At 42.8% G+C, this 20,233-nt stretch overlaps 1 protein-coding gene and 1 long non-coding RNA gene across 5 annotated transcripts; one reads left to right on the forward strand and one right to left on the reverse strand.

Annotated features, from left to right (window-relative positions):
• Window positions 1-43: 43 nt before the first annotated feature.
• M6PR (mannose-6-phosphate receptor, cation dependent) lies at window positions 44-9,657 on the reverse strand. Of its 4 annotated transcripts, none has more exons than XM_054442305.2 (8): window positions 9,472-9,657; window positions 6,397-6,505; window positions 5,905-6,084; window positions 5,103-5,269; window positions 3,472-3,581; window positions 3,082-3,212; window positions 2,097-2,223; window positions 44-1,623 (listed from the first exon to the last, which is right to left on the reverse strand). In XM_054442305.2, the coding sequence occupies exons 3-8, from the start codon at window positions 6,081-6,083 to the stop codon at window positions 1,501-1,503; spliced, it is 837 nt and encodes a 278-aa protein (XP_054298280.1). In that variant the 5' UTR covers window position 6,084; window positions 6,397-6,505; window positions 9,472-9,657; the 3' UTR covers window positions 44-1,500. The 4 variants fall into 4 exon arrangements, with proteins under 4 accessions (XP_054298280.1, XP_054298278.1, XP_054298279.1 ...); XM_054442303.2 differs by having other exon boundaries at window positions 6,356-6,505; XM_054442304.2 differs by lacking the exon at window positions 6,397-6,505.
• Window positions 9,658-10,073: 416 nt separating this feature from the next.
• Window positions 10,074-19,896, forward strand: LOC134740355 (uncharacterized). The gene is made up of 3 exons (XR_010127767.1): window positions 10,074-10,220; window positions 13,086-13,225; window positions 16,102-19,896. It is a non-coding gene; the product is annotated as an uncharacterized LOC134740355 (long non-coding RNA).
• The last annotated feature ends 337 nt before the right edge of the window (window positions 19,897-20,233 follow it).

Below are 20,233 nucleotides of genomic sequence, written 5' to 3' on the forward strand. Positions count from 1 at the left end.
TCCAGTCTTTGCCCACTTTCACACAAATGACGAGGCCAATATGTTTTGTTTGTTTTTTAATCATTAAGAGTTTTTGTACAAAAAGTGATGGTTTTTTTTCTTCATTTTAAAACACCAGGGTGTGGGGGAGGGATGCAAACAAATAACAAAAAAGATGCTTTTGTAACATTATTTTCCCTGTTTAGAAAGAAAAAAATCACTCCAATAGTATTGAAAAGTCCAAAGATGAAATAGTTTCATTTTCTTTTCCTAAGGCTTATAAAAGGCCCCCTGCCTGTTGATTCCATCCCTCTTTTGTGTCCAGTGGAGCCATGTTACTCTTCAGTGGCCCAGGGGTTCACTATTAAAGAAAGATCAGTCCAGGTTTCTGGGCACATGGCCTAAACAGGAAGATGGAAGCATCAGAGGATTAAAAACCTTTCCCCACAGAAATGTGGGCAAGAAGACACTTCCCTGAGCCAGCAGAAGGGACAGGTGCAGCAGCATTCCACACCCAGCGCAGAGGACAGCAGAGCCCTCGATGTCCCACTTCTGCTTCCGTTCCCTTTCTAGAAGATTGAAAAAAAGGTCAAAACCACATGCCTGTGGAGAAAGTGCGACATATGTTTAGAAATACTGGTATAGGGAACCAGGAGTAAGAAAAGCTTTACCAGCTTTTACTACAAATGGATGAAAGACATCAGGATCCCACCACCGCAAGGTAAAGTGACTTCCCTTTTCTGGAACCCCTATGGCACAGGAGTACCAATTTTCCTTTCCAACGGACTGGATTTCTGGATAGGCATTTTGGCTGTATGTGGACAGATAAGACCACAATCCTTAGCCCAATCCCAGCTATACAGTCACTCCAGTTTCCACAAATGATGTGATGGTACCGTATAATCCTGTAATTGGGAAATTTCACATTTTTCCTGTCCTAATCCCAGAGGTGGGAGAAGCAAGTCTAGAACATCTCCAGGCTCAGACTAAACGAGAGTACTTGGACTGCAACCAAGTAATCACTGCAAAGTAGTTCCAAGCAGCAAGAAATACCAGATTCTCATGGAGGCTACTATAGGGTGCAGAATAACAACATGAAAGCAATCAAACCTGTATAAATAATGTTTCTTGGCATTTTTTTTTAATTAAAGAAATCCAGTGTCTCAAAAACTTGTGAAAATGTGTTTAAAAAACAAAGGGCCAGTGAGCCTGCCACACCATTTTGCCCATGTGTCTACTGTACCTTCTGATGTCAAGAGACAGTGCAAAAGCCTCTGTTTTCACAGGCCCTATTATATTAACTCTGACTTACAACTGTACCTCTCTAGAGAAAAAAACAGAAAATAAGGAACAAAGAGAAGGCAGTTTTACCAGTGAGAAGATGCAAATCAAAAGCAAACTGGAAAGCAAGAGCAATAGTAAGGGTGAGATGAGGGACTAGAGTTGAGACTGCTTGAGAAATTTGGCTGTGTAGCTTTGGTTTGGGGGACTGAGGAAGAGGCTGGACATATAAAGTGCAATCTACATTGGTAATAAATGGTCATCCCTTTCTTCTGACTCCTCCCCCAGCTGGTCATCCCCCACACCACGATATGCTGCAGGCACATTTCGAGGTTTAGAACGGCAGACAAAGTCACAGCCATCCTGTAGGGGGAAAAAAAAGAAGGAAATAATTCGCAGCATCCAACTTGAGGATATGAGAAAGTGTACTTACGGTCTAGGAATGTGGCAAGAATTGGTTTTCTACAGGGATAATGAGAAAACCTAAAAGATCTGACAATCAGCCTAAATTCAATTTGGGGCAACAGGAGAAAGTTTCTTATTAGGCCTCACCTTCTTTCCACCCAGGCCCTCTTAAAAGCTAAATCAGGTTTAGAAGAGCCCACCTGGTCATCAACAGTGTTGCTCTTTCAGCAATGTCTTACCAAGGCCAGAAACGGATGCTGTGCCACTTATTACTTTGTACTAGGGCAACTGTCTTGTTTGCTGGGACTTTTGTGGTTTTAGCACTCAATGTCCTGTGTCCCAGGAACCCCCTCAGTGTGAGAAAACCAGGATGGTTGGTCACCCAACCTTGTTTGCAGGCTACAAATTCAACCAGCTGCCCTGTTACTTACTGCTACCAGATTGCCAAGATCTTGCCAGAAGGCTAAGTGGGGAAACTGCTCCATTCCTTTGGCTCCCACCACCAGTCGCTGGTATAGGAACCCCCCAACAACATAAACAGCAACCAGTGATGCAAACCTGTAGAGAAAGAAAGACATCTATACTTAAGAACTCGGAAATTGTAAAAACTCAGATAGGATAACCTCTGTATTTATTGTCAGCTGTTTCCTAAGATACATTCCCTGAAAAGGAAAAATGAGTAGTGATACTAAATGAAAATGGTAACTCTTGGAAAACCAGTTAGAGTGCTGTCAGTCCAAGAGAAGCGAAGGCCCAGACAAAATGTGACAGCGTGTGATTCTGACTATGGCCAAGAATAATCACCATTAAGTATATGATTCCATTTCTCTAAAAGTTCTCATAATCTAATGAAATAATATAAAAATTGCCTAGTCCTCCAGTAGGGGAAAAAAGCACCTCCAAATGCAAATCTATACCGGCAACTAAACATTAAATCTCATTTTTCAAAAACTTGCATAGTCAGAATTTTTTTTTTTTTTAGACGGAGTTTTGCCCTTGTTGCCCAGGCTGGAGTGCAATGGTGCGACCTCAGCTCACTGCAACCTCCACCTCCCAGGTTCAAGTGATTCTACTGCCTCAGCCTCCCAAGTAGCTGGGATTACAGGCATGTGCCACTGTGCTGGCTGATTTTGTATTTTTAGTAAGAGACGGAGTTTCATCATGTTGGTCAGACTGGTCTCAAACTCCTGACCTTAGGTGATCCGCCTGCCTTGGCTTCCCAAAGTGCTGGGATTACAGGTGTGAGTCCTGTGTCCTGGCAGAATTATTTCATAGCCAGAGGATTTAAAAAGTCATCCCCATCAATTACAGTGTAACATACACACATACAATTTGTGCTTATGTACCACCATATAGTTACTAACCTTAAAAACAAAAGGAAGGAAGGTCTGTTCTGATAAAGAAAGGCATACTCACGTGACAAGTAAGATAGAACCCACACTGAGGTGGGAGATCTCTGGGGAACAGGCCAGGCTGCTATCCATCTCAAAGAGGTAGAAACAATCTTGGACTTTGCCACGCTCCTCAGACACAGGGTTAAAATTGTCCTGATGATGAGATGGCATAACACATTTAGGTGAAGTGTTCTGACTCCTATCCAACAAAATAAAAAACCCAAAGAACATCTGCTCCTTCCTGGTTCAGCAGACTATTTTCCATGAAGATGCGTGTCTGACACAGAGAAACGGAGCTCCTAGTTTTCTAATGTCCATCCCAATGTATCGTGTCCCCTCTGGATATTCTCCCCAACCTCAGGTCAGTCCTTTCAATCTCCTCCCTCGGCTTAGACAACACAGGGTGCCTCACCGCTAGGGTGTGTCGATTGCAGGAGATCATCACCACTGCACGACGCTGCTCCTTGCCACAGTGGTTGTCATATTCATCACCCCCTTTATAGATCAGCATGATCCAATTACCTGGGGAGGGACAAGGAAAATGGAGCTATGGGGTGGGGGAAAAGCAGAGGTGGATCTGGGTGGTATGGCAGAGTGGAATTGAGTAATTCATTGCAATTGGTTATAACTAAACAACCCTCATCAGTACGAACTCGGTATACCAGAAATGCCAAGCTAAACTTGTTTGCTTACAAAGACTTGTGTTCCCTTAAGACAAGAATCAGATATTCATTTAAGAATAATCTTAATTTTTAACATTAAAGGTAGGCAACTGACAATGCAAAACCAATTATGATCCATACCTTAGCACTGATTCATTTTCTGAATACGTTCTAAACGCAAAAAAAGAGGTTCCATACAATTGCTGAGCAGCAGGGGTAAGCCCATCTAAGATTTCAACTTAGCCCCAGATAAATTCAAAGTGGATATTTAAGATTGGAATGCATATCTCTTCTTTAGTATTTACTGTGTTCAGTTCTTTTGCAAAATATCATTTGATTCAGTAATTGTAAGGTGAATAAGGTAAAGATTCTGCTCCTAGTTTTGCATATGAGAAAACGAGGTCAAAAGGTGATACGACTTTCCAGTCACAGGATTAGGAAATAGGAGGAGAACCTGGTCACATGACCCCTAGCCCCAAACCCTTTTGTTACTTTTTTATTGTATTATTTACCAGAAGTAAATAGCTACCCTGTATAACTTAGTTATTTATCTGTATGGGAGGGAATTGGACCATAGGTGCTTACATGGTCCTCTCCAGCAATATAACTTTTAAGAAATATCACCACCATAGCACAAAAATCAGTGGGTAAAGTTTTGCAGACCGAGTAGTTTGCAAAAAAAAGTTTGAGCTCTTAAAATTTAACTGGTAAACTTTGATTAATTTGATGAAAAGTGGTGGTGGGGGTTGGTATTTTTAAGTCTAGTGTGAAACTCATTAAAAGTATTTGGGTGAATAAAAGGACTCTAGGCTACAGGACTCTGGCTAGAGTTGGCTGGGCGCAGTGGTTCATGCCTGTAATCCCAGCACCTTGGGAGGCTGAGGTGGGCAGATCACGAGGTCAAAGATCAAGATCATCGTGGCCAACATTGTGAAACCCCGTCTTTGCTAAAAATACAAAAATTAGCTGGGTGTGATGGCACACACCTGTAGTCCCAGCTACTCAGGAGGCTGAGGCTGGAGAATCGCTTCAACCCAGGAGGCTGAGGTTGCAGTGAGCCGAGATTGTGCCACTGCACTCCAGGCTGGGTGACAGAGAGAGACTCCGTCTCAAAACAAAACAAAACAAAACAAAAAAATTCTGGCTAGAGTCTTCATTTTGCGTAAGTTTTTCACTAATTTTAATGCACAATTGTCCTGAGCTGTGGCTTACAGAGGAGCTGTAGAATTAGGCATCCTGTGGTATATTACAGTCTCAGGTGTGCCGAACCACACGTATGATATGCTGAAGACACTAGAAAAGGCCAAGACATACAGGATTGTCAGAGAGATTGATTTGGGATCAATTAGTCCATCAATGGTAGGAAGGGGAGTTTTCTTACTTCCGTTGAAGATGTGAGTCTCGTTGAGTCTCCCTACCACTGTCTCCTTCCCATTACTTTTGTTGATTTGCACCAGGCCTGCCCCAGAAGTGTGGTTGCCAGCTTCCCGGCACACCCTGAAGATGTAGATGTATGTCTCTGAACCCTGGCCCACAGTGCTCTCAAAGCTGTAAAGAGAAGTGGGAAGAAAGAAGAGGAGAGTTACCAGCTATCAGCCTCAGGAATAACAGCATCCCTTTCCTTAATTAAAACAAAACAAACAACATGCTCGATTTACTTATTTGAGGTCATGGCTGAGTATCTGTTTAATTTTAAGATATTCATAACCTTGACAGACCATCCTTATTGCTGATGATGAATTATTAAAACACACCACCCAAGATAGCTCAATATTCTAGTTATTTTTAGAATGCCTGTTAATAACCATGTTCCAATGAATAAGGGTCCATGTTCATGGGATAGTCTCGTTTCTTAGGGACCAACTTCAGATTTATATATCTGAAGGTTCCTGACACTTATAATGACATGTGTCGGCCTAAATATGTTTATCTGATATTTCTAAAGTCCTATTATATGTAGGTGTCAAATAATGCTTAAATTTCTACAAGCTGGTCTCTTGGATCCAGTCTTGGAAATAGCTACACTTCTGTGAAAGATGAGAAAACTGCACATGGCAACTAAAAACTGGGCTGAGAATTTGCTCTATATCATAAAAGAGAGCACATTATGAAATAAAATCAGTAAGAAGAAAAGACTTTAACATAAATATTTTCTCAAGCTCGTTAAGGTTCTTCTCATTTACCTTTTATTAAACAGTGGTTTCAGCCTCTTCACTAGAGCCAACTCTTTCTCTGACTCTTTACCCTTTTCTCCTACCAAGTCGCAAGTTTTTTCTTCTGTCTGCCAGGATTCTCTCACTGCCACAGCCAGGAGTAGTAGTAGTAGCAGTCCAGTCCTCCAGCAGCTGTAGAAAGGGAACATCCTTTGGGAGAGAGAGTGTGTGTTGGGGAGGGCAGGTAGGATCAGGAGAGAGGGGAAAGAGATAAAGCGTATGAATGTGTAATAAATGGATGGTATTTTGATTATCCAGAAAGTACAAGATTCTCTGGCATATGCAACACATAGTACACTTTAATATCTCTGTAACAAGAGCATCTGCAGCAGAAAACTCATTTATATATAACTTTTAGTCTAATGTATAGATGAGTCTTTCAGAACAAACTACAAAGTTGGGAAGAGGGAAATGAAAGAACCTAAAAAAGAATGATGACAGCTTGGGTGGAGCCATCCTTGCCTCTTTACTGTTTGATGGCTTGATGTAGTCCTCTGAAACCTCTTCGGCCTCTACAGGTCACAAATCTCAAGGGTTTCTAGACTTCCAATAAGTAGAGTTGTCTTTTACGCTACAAATCAATGACAACAAATTGGGGATCACCAAGCCATTTTACAATTGAGTAAATTCAATTCACCTGCTGCTCTAGGAATGAAAACACACAGACAGCTCTCTTTCCCAAACTTACTAGACTGGTGCAAAGGTCATTGTGGTTTTGGCAAAAAAAACCCACCAAAACCTAACATTTTCTTTTCTCTTATACATCTTCATACCCAGGGCAGACTGATTTACCCTTGCAAAACACTTCACTCTGGTATCTGTTAATGATCCCTCAGGCCATTGCTACTTGTTTATTCCAAGAGTATCACGGACAATTTCCTGATTTAACTCTTCTAAACTTTTCTCACTTATAATAAAATGCCGCAAGTCTGGCCTTTGGTTTAAATATTCTTTAAAGTTCTCTAGTTCTTTTTCATGTGGGTCCACTTACTCCACCGCATTTTTAAAATATAAAACTTGAAACAGGCAGCATTTTCATGGGTACTAATGAGTTTGAAGATGGGAAAATGGAAGCTCCAACCTTGACCCTGAATGCACTTTCCCCATTCCCCTAAACAACCTAACATCTGACCTTCTATTTCCCACACCCCACTAAAGCAAAAAATTCTGGGAAATTGTCTACCTGACTTCCTGTACCCCAAACATCAATTCACTACTGTAATATTATGGTAGTTTCCATAGAATAATCATAGCTAACCAAGAGGTCCAAGGCCCTCATAACACATTTAATGCACTGAAACCACACAACAGCAGGAAACAATAGACTACTGCCTTGGGCCAGGTGCTGTTCAAAGCACTTAACATATATTAATTAACTAATTAATCCTCACAACCTTATGAGTAAATACAATTATTGTTGCTATTTTACCAGTAAGAAAACTGAGACACAGCTAGTGGAGTGAGCCAGAGAGTCTGGCTCCAGAGCTCATGGTCTGTGTTTAACCACTACATGTATATTTCTACTATGTGCATAATAATTTTTTGGAGATGAGAGTAGGCAGCCAAAACTGTGGGGTTTTTTTTTTTTTTTCTACTAAGAAGTGAAGGGGAAGTGATTCCTCACACAGTTGACTGAATAGGAGGTGAAATAAAGAACTCAGACCTCCAACTCTCACCTTCCCTAAGTTAACCCAGTGCTCAACACAACTTGACCAGCTGACTCACTAAAAAGAAATAGGAGACTCCTTCTTCTAGACTGACTTAGCCTGCCATTTTCCCTTTTTTTTTTTTTTTTTAAGTAGGAGTTTCACTCTTGTTGCCCAGGCTGGAGTGCAATGGCACAATCTTGGCTCATCACAACCTCTGCCTCCGAGGTTCAAGTGATTCTCCTGCCTCAGCCTCCCTAGTAGCTGGGATTACAGGCATGTGCCACCACCCCCAGCTAATTTTGTATTTTTAGTAGAGACGGGGTTTCTCCATGTTGGTCAGGCTGGTCTCGAACTCCCGACCTCAGGTGATCCGCCCGCCTCGGCCTCCTAAAGTGCTGGGATTACAGGCATAAGCCACCGCGCCCGGTCTGCCATTTTCCTTTACAGTCTCTCAGGACCTAATTAAAAACTGACAGCTGATGATTTCTTTTCCCAAATTAGAACAAGGAATCTCACAAAATTAGGAAAGGATGAAAGGTTAACACCTCAGCCATTAGCTGAGTTGGACTATCTTTCATTTACTTATTATTCAAAAAGTTACGATAATAAATTTATACTGTATTCTTTCCTGCTTAAGGCTTGTCTTTAAGCTGCTTCTCTTTGATTCAGTGGCATATGCGCTAAATGTTTTCCCTAGGTTATGTTCATTAATCTTCACAACCCAGAAAAATAGGTATAATTTTTCATACTTTAAAGATGAGAAAACGGATGCTTTACAGAATTACTTGTTAAATTACTTGCTGTACATTACACAGCTATTAAATGTGTGTGAAGTTACTGGGGCAATTTAGACGATTCGTGGCATAAAGATAACTGCTGGAAAACTTATAAACATAGGGTGCAACAATCAGGAAGAGAATGAAATGGAAGGGCTGGGTAGCCCCCTTTTAATATGCTACAATTCGATTCTCAAGGTACAAGAGTTTCTCTATATACTTTGGAAATAAGGAGCAGGATTTTATGATCTTGAAAAATCTTTCAATTTTCTTATTCTCTAACGACATATCTATTTTATTTGGCAATGCTAAAAATTATCCTTTATTAGGGTGGCCAGTGACTAAGCCAGCAACTGGAAAGCAGCTTTCACCACTGGGCCTCTGTAGCACTCACTTCCCCATCTGTTCAGACAGCCAGGGCCATTTTCCAGTGGAATTTCTACTGTTTTCCCGCTGGCTCCTTTCTGATGTAGCAGTCCTTATCCCTTTTTCTCCAGCAGCCTACATGTTTAGAAAAGCAGCCTCAATTGGCTAAAAGGCCTAATGCTGAAAGAACTCAAGAGAGAAGGAGCCTCAGAGAAGTAGCGGCTATGTCCCAAGAGCGGAAGCTCCCCACAAGGAGGAACACAAGATAATCCGTCCATCAGCCATTCTTCCCCACACCACAGTCGCATCCCCCTCAAACCTCTCCCAGGGTGCCAGAAATTCTCGCTCTGTCTAGTGTCCCGACTTTCCAAGCGCTTGTAGCCATACCTTCTCCAAATGATGCCACTTCACCTCCCACCGTGATGCAGGCCAAAATTCTTCCTACAAATAAATCCACGAACACCTCCAACGGACTCCATACTTGGGGTATCTTCCTTTCCCTGCTTTCTAAATATCGTAAATCCCCTCTCTGGTCTTGGAAGTCCTTTCTCCCTTATACCTTTCGGAACTCCGTGACCCTCCGCTCTCACGCCTCCGCCTCCGCCTCCATTCTACCCTTAGGGCTCCTCAGCCAGATCTTTGGCTAGACCCATGGTCAAGGGAGACTGCGATTCCGGCTCCTGTCATAGACGCTTAAGTGTGAGCGCACCCCAGCCCGCCTCCTCCTCCACGCCCCTCACACTCACGTGTCGTGGGAAACTGGAGTAGCCAAAGCTCAGAACCCCCAGTGAATATCCTTCTGGGGATGGGAGACGGGGCCAGCTAGGGGCCGGCCGCAGACCCCGGTCCCAGAGCTAGTTTCAGAGGCCAGCGTTCCCCCTAGCGCCTCGCTGTGCCCCACTCTGGGAACCGGAAACAGGAAGCGCCAAGAGGCCACTGGGCAACCGCTCCTCCCACCAGACCCCGCGGCATGTGACCATAGAACCATTTCGCCCCTTTCCTCTTCCCGGCCTCTCTGATAATCTTAAACTCTGATTGGCCAGTATTCTGGGACTTTAGCTCCGCCCTCGTTCCATCAGCTCCAATCACTATCGAGGTTGTCGTTTCGCTTTTTCTGGTTGCCTTTCTTTCAATGGGGTCCCAGAGTGCCACTTCCATGGCTTCTCGGCTCGCGCACCCCGGTCACGCGGGGTCACGCGCCTGACCGCTCCCGGGTAGGGTTCAAGTGAAGAGGGTGCCAGGGGCAGGTGGCGGAAGCGGAAGTTACGCAGGCAGCTCGCCCTCGGGCTCCGCGGGAGTTGTAGTTCTCACGCTAGGTCTCCTCCGGGCGCTTCCCTAGCCCGTTCGCCGCCTGAGAGGGACGCTGTTCCGCCGCGTGCAAGCTTCGAGTCTCGACTCCACTGTTGACCCCTAGACGAGAGTAGTGCAGCGACGGGGCCGTGATGTGCGTCCTGGCTTTCTTAACGACACCTCTTCTCTGTATTTCCTTTTTCCAGTTGAGTACCTTGGGGTGAATTATTATTGTTACTGTTATCTCTGTCGTTCCTTACTGCCTCGTGGTATATTGCTTGATAAGCATGCTCTGCAACCACCTCTGTTCGCCAGAGGTTACTTCTGCAAAGTAGGAAGAAACGAGCAACACGATGGTAATCTTTGCGCCTTTGCTAAGATCTTTTGTAGGTTCCTTATGTCTTATTAGCCACTTGTTGAAGTCCTGCTCGTTCTTAAACTCTGTTCAAATGTTATTGCTCCTGTAACTTTCTGCATTCACTCTCTTCGGAATTAACCATTTCTTCCTGTGGACCCTCGCTTGTGGCTTGTACCTGGCTTTAGCATGTTTTCATTCCGCTTCCACTCTTACGTTGCTTTTATGTGTGCCTCTCTGGCTCTATGCAGGTGCCTGGATTTTTGATTCTTACCCCTCTCATTAGAACTACTACAGTGTTTTGAGTCTAATAATAATAAAAGCTAATGGATGCGTATCTCGGTGGTGCCCGGCACTTTTGTAAGTGCTTTAAACGATAGTTAATTCACTTGGGCTTCACACCAGCCTTATGAGGAAGTATCTTATCCCAAGTTTACAGATGAGTAAATTAAAGCAGATAGAAGCTAAGTAACACTGTGGGTCCCACAGCTATTAAGTTATGGAGCCAGTATTTAAATAGTCTCCATAATCCATGCTCTCAAGCACTACGCTGTACCTACTGTATGCTATTCTGCATTTCTTTGTTTATTAGTAATACGTTCAGTTCAGGCTAGCTAGTAATCATACCTGGGTTGGATGTTGCCCCAATAAAAAAATAAAATTTAAATTTTTTCTTTCTGAAAATAAAAATAATTTGTGATCAGCTAACACAGAAAACGACAAAACAAAAATCATACATAAACTCACCAGGAGGGTGTGTATTTCCTTCATGAATATATGTTGTTTCCTTTTTTCAAAAATGTATCGGTCCCACACTGTGGCTCATGCCCGTAATCCCAGCACTTTGGGATTCCGAGGCAGGAGGATCACTTGAGGTCAGGAATTCAAGACTAGCCTGGGCAACATAGTGAGACCCCTTCTTTCCAAAAAAAAAATTAGCTGGGCTTGGTGGTGCACACCTGTTGTCCCAGCTGCTTGGGAGCCTGAGGCTGGAAGATTGCTTGAGCCTGGGAGTTGGAGGCTGCAGTGAGCTATGATCGTGCCACTACCCTCCAGCCTTGGTGATAGAGTGAGAACCTATCTCAAAAATATATGTATATATCAAATATTTTTCCATATCCTTGACTTTACAAATAAACTTTTTAATAGCATAATATTTAGTTCTATGCATTGCTACGTAACCAATGACATTAATGTTGAGCATTTAAGTTATTTCTACTGACTTACTTTTTATCAAGTAACTCAACACAGCTTTACTGAGCAATTACTATGTGCCAAAACCACATAATATATAATATAGGTCTTGGGGATGCAGCAGAGAAGAAAGACAAAAATCCCTGTTACAATCCATTCTAGAATTGATGTTCCTTTGTTGGTTAATTCAAGTTTTGATTTCAGAAATCTTGCCTCTTGGTGACTGCCTAGAATAGTATTGGGCTGGAGGGGAGGAAATGTTCATGTTGGAAATGGGGAATGGGCCAGAAATGCAATTGAGTAGGTTGACTAACTTGTCTGCTGTCAGAGTGGAAGCAGGGGTAGTTTCTCTTTCCGACCAGAGGCAAACAACCTGGGTCACTTCCTTGCTTCTCAGACCTCAGTGCCCTTTCTGGGTGCTTTCTGTGTTAGAACTCTCACCTCTGAGAACTGAGCTCAGGGTTCTTGCTGGGGCAAAAATTGAAATGAGCAGAATTTTTTTTTGTTTGTTTGTTTGCATTTCTGGCCTGCCTCCTTTCTAGCCTCATTATTAACAAGCACACTCCCCACAATAAACCTACACCCACACTGCCTTCTCCCACACAAGGTAAATTGTTCACCTTGTTTAGAAAGCAGTTCTAGGATTGTTGTTCTGAAATCAAATGGGAAGGATGCCTCCTGTTCTGTATAATCATAAGAGAGGAAGGTAACTAACAGTCCTAGAACCTCAGCTTCCCAAGTAGCTGGGACCACAGGCGCAAGCCACCATGCCCAGCTAATTTTTGTATTTTTTGTAGAGACAGGGTCTCACAGTTTTGCCTAGGCTTGTCTTGAACTCCTAAACTCAAATAATCTGCCTGCCTCAGCCTCCCAAAGTGCTGGGATTACAGGTGTGAGCCACTGAGCCCAGCTCAGATGCTTTTCAAAATGATCATGTTTACCATATTTCAAGGACTAAATATAGTTTTTGGTAACTTTCAATTTTAATATATTTATCATTTATAGAGAAGATGCAAGGATAATACAAAGAACTCTGGTACACATTTTACCTTAATTCATCTCTTCCCCCTCCATATACATTAGTTTATTTTGAACAGGTTGAGAGTAAACTTCCATTACCACTAAATATATCAGTGTGTATTTGCTAGAAACAAGGACATCCTCTTATCAAAATCAGGAACTACAGTATTAATACAATATTACCAAATCCATAGTCTGTATTCAAAATTTTATCACATGTTTCAATAGATGCTCTGTATAGTTACTTCCAATTTCCCAACAATCACAGGAGCCAAGCCAGAGTCACACATTGTAATTAGTTGTCATTGATCTTACTTGACTTTGAAATTTTGATAGGTACTGGCCACTTGTTTTGTAGAATGTCTTTCATTTTGGTTTTGTTTGATATATCTGATGTAGGATTTTTCTCGGTCACTTTGCCAACCAGGGACCCGTCCATAGCTAGTGACACACCCCCCCCCAAACCCCCAGGCCTCACTTGACCCGCTGCCTGTGTTATAGTTTGTACTTGCGTTCAGTGGTTCCTGAACTCTTGTCCCACATCCAAGAAGAATGAGGATATGCTGACAATTTGAAGGATGAGAAGGATGGAGAAGAATTTTATTGAGCGATGGAACAGCTCTCAGCGGAGAGGGGATGCGGTAGGTGGAGGTGGTCCCCCACCCCTGCAGTCAGGTGGTTTCTCACCCAGTGTGGCTGGGTCTGGGCATTTATGGATTCAGAATGGGAAGTGCGTGCTGATTGGTTTGTGAGTATGCAAAAAAAGTTAAAGCGAAGACACCACTCAAAGGTGGGCACAACAGTGTAGAAAACCAATTAGGAAAGGGTAGGTGTATATAAAATGGGTGAAAGGTGAGGATCAATCAAAGAAAAACATGCCAAATGGGAAGGCAGGTTTTTAATCTGGTCCATGGATTTGACTTGTAGCTTGGCTTTCAGGCTTTAAACTGTCTTCAGCTTGGAGATGGGGTTTCACTGGGGATCTGCCTAGGCATTTGTCTGCCTCCTGCCACTATCATTTCCTCATGATTATATTTAAGTTTGCATTTTTTTGGATAGAAATGCAAGGGAAGTGATATGTTTTTATATCAATCAGCATCCATTCAGAAACAGATATCATATTGGTGATTTTAACAGGAAAAATTTAAAGAATTATTTTCTAGTAAAAGATGATCAGTTACTAAAAGAGGACTCTATGATACAGAAGTAGCAGCTACAAAAAGGAGCTGTTACTTCTAGGGCTGAAGAAGAGTTAATAAAGGAGTTACTTAAGTTAAAGGAAATGCTCCCTTCCCCACCTGCAAGATTAGAGATTCAGATCTCTGAGGGGAGGGTGTGTTTCCTACCACAGGAACATGCAATCCACCCACTGATGAGGCCGAGAAGTTGCTGGAGGGTGTGGGCCTCTGTTGAGCAGCCAGTGGGAGCCTTTTAATGATGCCTTCTTTATCCTTTTGACATGTCCATATGATTTTTTGAGGAATTCTTTACTTTCAGGCACATAAGATGTTCCGTGTTTATCTTGTAGCATTCAGCATGAACGGACCTGGAGGACATCATGCTGAGTGAAATAAGACACACACAGAAAGAAAAATAACGATATGATATTGGTTGTATGTGGAGTCTTAAAAAAAATCACCATAGAAACAGTGTAGGAAGATGGTTACCAGGGACGGGGTAGGGGAAATGGGAAGATGTAGGTCAAAAGCTACAAAGTTGCGGTTAGATTCTAATGTTCTAATGTGTAACATAAGGACTATAGTTAATATTGTATTGTATACTGGTACTTTGCCAGGAGAGTAGATTTTAGGTACTCTTACCACCAAAAAAAATAAATAACTACATGAGATGATGAATATGTTAATTTGCTTGACTGCAGTAATCATTTCACTATGTATATGTGTATCAATCAAACTATCTTGTATGCCTCAAATGTATATTTTTAAAAAGTTTTGTGGTTCTCTTACCCTTATCCTAGAATCAGTCATTTCACCAAGGGGTCTTGGTTCTTTTAGTGGAAAATGGTATTGAGAAACCAAGATGTGATTACGAGTTGTGTTTGTTGCTACTTGTGTGTCACTGCTTCAGTGTCAGCAGACAGAGCTAGGAAATTGTTTATTTCCAAGAGTGAACCAAGTTCCCATTATATTCATTGTATGTATACATTTATTCACATATAAGAAAACACAGGAAGTGGTTTTTTAACTGATAAGCCATACAATGTGTGAAGCAAGCCTACTAGTAAGAGTTCCATATTTGTTTAAAGTTCTGTTTTCTCTTGTTAAGGCAAAATATATAAATCATGAAATGTACAACTCTTTTTTTTCTTTTCTTTTTTGAGACGGAGTCTCGATCTGTCGCCCAGGCTGGAGTGCAATGGCACGATCTCGGCTCACTGCAACCTCTGCCTTCCGGGTTCAAGCTATTCTCCTGCCTCAGCCTCCCGAGTAGCTGGGACTACAGGCGCCTGCCATCATGTCCGGCTAATTTTTGTATTTTTAGTAGAGATGGGGTTTCACCATGTTGGCCAGGCTGGTCTCGAACTCCTGACCTTGTGCCGCCCACCTCAGCCTCCCAAAGTGCTGGGATTACAGGCATGAGCCACCGCACCTGGCCTAAATGTACAACTCTTAAGGATACAATTCAATTTATTTTGACAAATGCATCATAACTGTTACCCCTCTGTAATCAAAAAATTTAGAAGATTTTCATCATCCAAGAAAATTTCCTCATGCTCCTATCCAGTCATTTTCTCTTAGTCCTAGAGGTAACTATTGCTCTGATTTTTTTTTGAGATAGAGTCTCTATCACTCAGGCTGAAGTGCGATGGTGCAGACATGGCTCACTGCAGCTTCAACCTCCCAGGCTCAAATGATCCTCCCAGCTAGCCTGTGGAGTAGCTGGGACCACAGGAGTGTGCTACCATGCTAGGATAATTTTTTTATTTTTTGTAGAGATGAGGTTTCCTTATTTTGCCCAAGCTGGTCTTGAATTCCTGGGTTCAAGTAATCTTTCCACCTCAGCCTCCCGAAGTGCTGAGATTACAGGCATGAGCCATCAAGCCTGGTCTTTTGAATTTTTCTTTTTTTTTAAATTATAGATTAATTTTGCCTATTTTAGAACTTAGTATAAATGGACAGATACTGATAGTGGTGGGAAGCAGACAAATTCTTAGGCAGATACGGGCGGGTCCCTGGTGAAAACCGACCTTCGAGTCAAAGACCGCCTGAAGCCTGAAAACTCACTTGCCAGTTCTGGGTAGAATCCAAGACCCAAGTGAGAACTCCCGCAATGCCTTTTAGCCAATCAAATGGTGCTTTTTCCAGGCTGCCTAAGCACCAATCAGCACACACGCTCCCATTCTGAGCCCATAAAAACTCCCGGACTCAGCTACACAGTGGGACTACCCACCTTTGGGTCCCCTCTCTGCTGGGAGCTGTTCTGTTGCTCAATAAACGTCCTCTCTGCCTTGGTCACTCTGCGGTTTTCATTGTAACTTCATTCTTCTTGAACGCAGGACAAGAACTCGGGACCTGCAGAACAGCGGGTGCAAAAGAACAGCGGGTGCAAGGCTGTAGCCCTCCTGCCCTCTCCTGGCACCAGGCGGCCACCCCACGTTATGGGAAGTGGTGGTGGGGCCAGGCCAGCCCAGGAGCCGTGGGCTGGTGGGACTGAACAAGCTGGGACATGCCCCCGTTCGGCAAAGCTTGTGGACGGCAGGAATGAATGAACTGTAACACAAACGAGCTGAGACTCTTGGGGGTGCAGACCTCGGGATTCCCCAAGCCAGAGCTGTAACATGCTGTAACACCCCCCGCCGCATTTCTTTTTCTTTTTCTTTTGAGACGGAGTCTCACTCTATCACCCAGACTGGAGTGCAGTGGTGTGATCTTGGCTCACTGCAACCTCTGCCTCCCAGGTTCAAGTGATTCTCCTGCCTCAGCCTCCTGAGTAACTGAGATTACAGGCACCTGCCACCACTTCCGGCTAATTTTTTGTATTTTTAGTAGAGACAGGGTTTTGCCATGTTGGCCCGGCTGGTCTCGAACTCCTGACCTCAAGTGATTCTCCTACCTCAGGCTCCCAAAGTGTGGGGATTACAGGCATGAGCCACTGCACCTGGCCTTTGAGGTTCCGCAGTTGCTGGTGTCTTTGAGTTTTTTGGGCGCCACTGCGTTCCCTTTGTTCATACGCCAGTGCCCAAGGCAGAAGCTGCTTGCAGTATACCTACCTGATCCAGCCACAGCTTCACATGAAGCTGGTGCCTAGAGGTGATGCCCTGCTGTAGCAGCTAGCATACCTGGCTTGCCTTTGGTGGGTGTGAGATCTGGGCCAGTACCGCTAGCCAAGAGCCAAGCACAGCCTGCCAAGCCCAGTGGGTGGAGCCAGCCCAGTGGTCAGGAGTGAATCTTGATCTTGAGCAAGGCCTCCCCGGCCGTGGAGGTCTCTGGCTGTGGAACAACACCAAAAAATCCTTTGTCAATATTGTCAATAGCATGTTCCTTTTGCATTTGCTTGATTTCTTTCACTGTAATATCTGTGAAATTGTGTGTATCAGTAGTAGGTTTTGTTTTGTGTTTTGGTGGGGTGGTATTACATTTTATGAATACAGTAACCCTCCCTTCTCCTCAGGGGACATGTTCCAGGGCCCCTGCTGTGGACAGCATCTAACCCAGTTGCCTTCAATGAGAATATATTTCTGTTCATATCTTCCACCCACAAATTTAATGCCTTTTCCGTCTTAACGAAGCAGTTACCGTGCATGACCCATGGCAGTAACTTCTGCAGTTTGAGTTGCAACAGCAAAACTAGCACACATTCTTTTCCCTTCTTCACAATTTAACAGATGGAGGATTTATTCTTACCATAGATGTTAGCAACCTCGGAATACATGCTTTTGTTTTGTTTTGTTTTGTTTTGTTTTAGTAACTCAAGAACCTTCACCTTTTTATTTAAAGGAAGCACTTTACACTTCTCTTTGGCATGTCTGCATAGCCAGCATTACTACTCTTGCGCTTTGTGGCCATTATTAAGTAAAATAAGAGTTACTTGCACTGCGATACTGTGGCAGTCAATCTGATAACTGAGAGGGACGCTAACGGGCAGGGAGTGTCCACAGCGTGTTTCCACTGGACGAAGGGGTGATTCATGTCCCAGGTGGGATGGAGCAGGACAGTGCAAGATTTTATCACAGTACTCAGAACAGCATGCAATTTAAAACTTATGAGTAGTTTATTTCTGGAATTTTTCATCTGATATTTTCAGACCTTGGTTGACCACTGGTAACTGAAGTTGTAGAAAGCACAACTGCAGATAAGGGTGGGGAACTATCGTATTTCTCATCTTATTCATTCCTCTTTTGATGGGCAGTTGGGTTCTATCTGTATTTTCTTCTAAGAAGCCTTATAGTTTTATGTTTATGTCTGTAATTTATTTTTAAAATTTTTTAGAGATAGGCTCTTGCTATAGTGCCCAGGCTGGTCTCAAACTCCTGGCCTCAAGCGATTCTCCCAGCATGGCCTCCCAAAGTGTTGGGATTACAAGCATGAACCAGTGTGCCCGGCCGGTGATCTATTTTGAGTTAATTTTTGTGTATGGTTGAGGTAGGACTGAGGTTCCTTTTTTTCCCCCATATGGATATATAATGACTTCCTATAACATTATTTGACTATTTTTTCCTCTCTTAATTGCTTCAGAGCTTTGTTGAGAATCAGTTGATTGTATAAATGTAGTTCTGTTTCCGGAGTTAATTCTGTTTAATTGGTATCTTTATTATTATGCTAATAACACACTCCTCATTCTTCTAGTTTTATATTAAGTCTTGAAGAAAGGTATTATAAGTCTCCCTTGTCTTTTCAAGATTGTTTTGGCTATTCTAGGTCCTTTGCATTTCCATATACACTTTAAAAGCAACCTGTTAATTTCTGTTAAAAAAATCCTGCTGGGGCAAGGCATAGTGGCTCACATGTGTAATCTCAGCACTTTGGGAGGCTGAGATGGGAGGATCACCTGGGCTCAGAAGTTCAAACCAGCTTGGGCAACATGGTGAGACTCTGTCTCTACAAAAAAACCTAAAAATTAGCTGAGCATGGTGGCGTGTGCCTATGGTCCCAGCTACTTGGGAGGCTAAAGTGGGAGGATCGCTTGAGCCCAGGAGGTCAAGGCTTCAGAGAGCCATGGTTGCACCACTGCACTCCAGCCTGGGCAACAGAGTGATACCCTGTATCAAAAAAAAAAAAAAAAAAAATCCTGCTGGGGTTGATATGAATCTGTAGATAAATTTGGGGAAAATTGACATCTTAATGTTGAATCTTATAATTCATGAATATGAAACCACCTTTGCAGAACTATAAGTAATGAGAGAAGTCTAATATGGTTGACTCCATCTTGCTTCCAACCTCTCAGGTTAAATTGTTTTTTTGTTCATTCTAATATGGGGGCCAAGATAACCATAACAGGAATTTAGTTTACAGTTAAAACCACATTCATAAGACAAAGTTAAAATTATGGTAGGGGCTTGAACTTTGCTGGAGAATAGGCATAGTTGAACAATGACCCGCCATTGCTTAGCTTGTTTTTGTTATATAAGTTGCTTACTGCCCCAGAGTCTTGTATCTGGGGTCACAAGATTTAGAGCTTCTCCAACTTTTCCTGTAGGTAATATTACTATTGTAAAACCTAAAGAACTGGTCTTTGAGACATTTTTCAGATTTAGCATTTCAGGAGACCAAGAGATGCCACTTGGTCCTGAGACCCCTTCCCAGGAAATGACTTGGCTGTGTGAATACAGTTTTAGACACTCCTGCAATTTCATCCCCAGCCAATCCGTTGTTTCAGTTCTCCAGCCCCCTGCCTGCCAAAGTAGTAGTTAAAAAACCCTAGCCTCTGAACTCTTGGGGGGATGAGTTTGAAAAGTGTCTGTCGTTCTCCTCACTTGGCTGGCCCTGCAATTATTAAACTCTTTGCTGCAACACCTGCTGTTCTCATTGTTTTTTTCAGGGCAGCAGGCAAGAAGAACCCCTCGGGCTATGACAAATAGGGTACAACTCTATGTAGGCCTTAATTTTTTTCAGCAATGTTTTACAGTTTTCAGTGTAGAGGACTTACATGTCTTTTGTTACATTTGCCCTGAAATGCTTTATTTTTTGATGCTTTTATAACTGAAGTTATTGTGAAAAATTTACTTCATGAATATTTACTGGTGGTGTGTAGAAACACAATTGGTTTTTGTATTTGTAACTGTATTCTGTTAGCTTGCCACTTATTTTGGCAGTTGCTTTTTAGATTTGTTAGGATTTTATATTTAGACAATAAATTTGTCTGCTAGTTTAATATCTATTTTCAGACTTCTGGATTCTGTTCATGATGGTATAACTGGGACTGGATTTATTCTTCTATCTTAAACAACTGGCAAACTGGGAAAATATATGGAACAATGGCTTCCTGATATTGGACAACAGGTAACACAAGACATTGATTCCTGAGAGGAGGGGAATAAGTTAGGCGAGCCCCACAATTCCCCCTGCTTAATGCATGGAGAGACTATCCAAGGTGCAATGCAGGAAGGGGGAACCCAGACAGAGCCTGGCAGTTTCACTGAGCTTCAGAGGGAGAGAGTGTGGAGTTTGAGAAGACTAAGGCAGCTAAGA

Source organism: Pongo pygmaeus, chromosome 10, assembly GCF_028885625.2.
Source record: "Pongo pygmaeus isolate AG05252 chromosome 10, NHGRI_mPonPyg2-v2.0_pri, whole genome shotgun sequence".
NCBI classification, from domain to species: domain Eukaryota; kingdom Metazoa; phylum Chordata; class Mammalia; order Primates; family Hominidae; genus Pongo; species Pongo pygmaeus.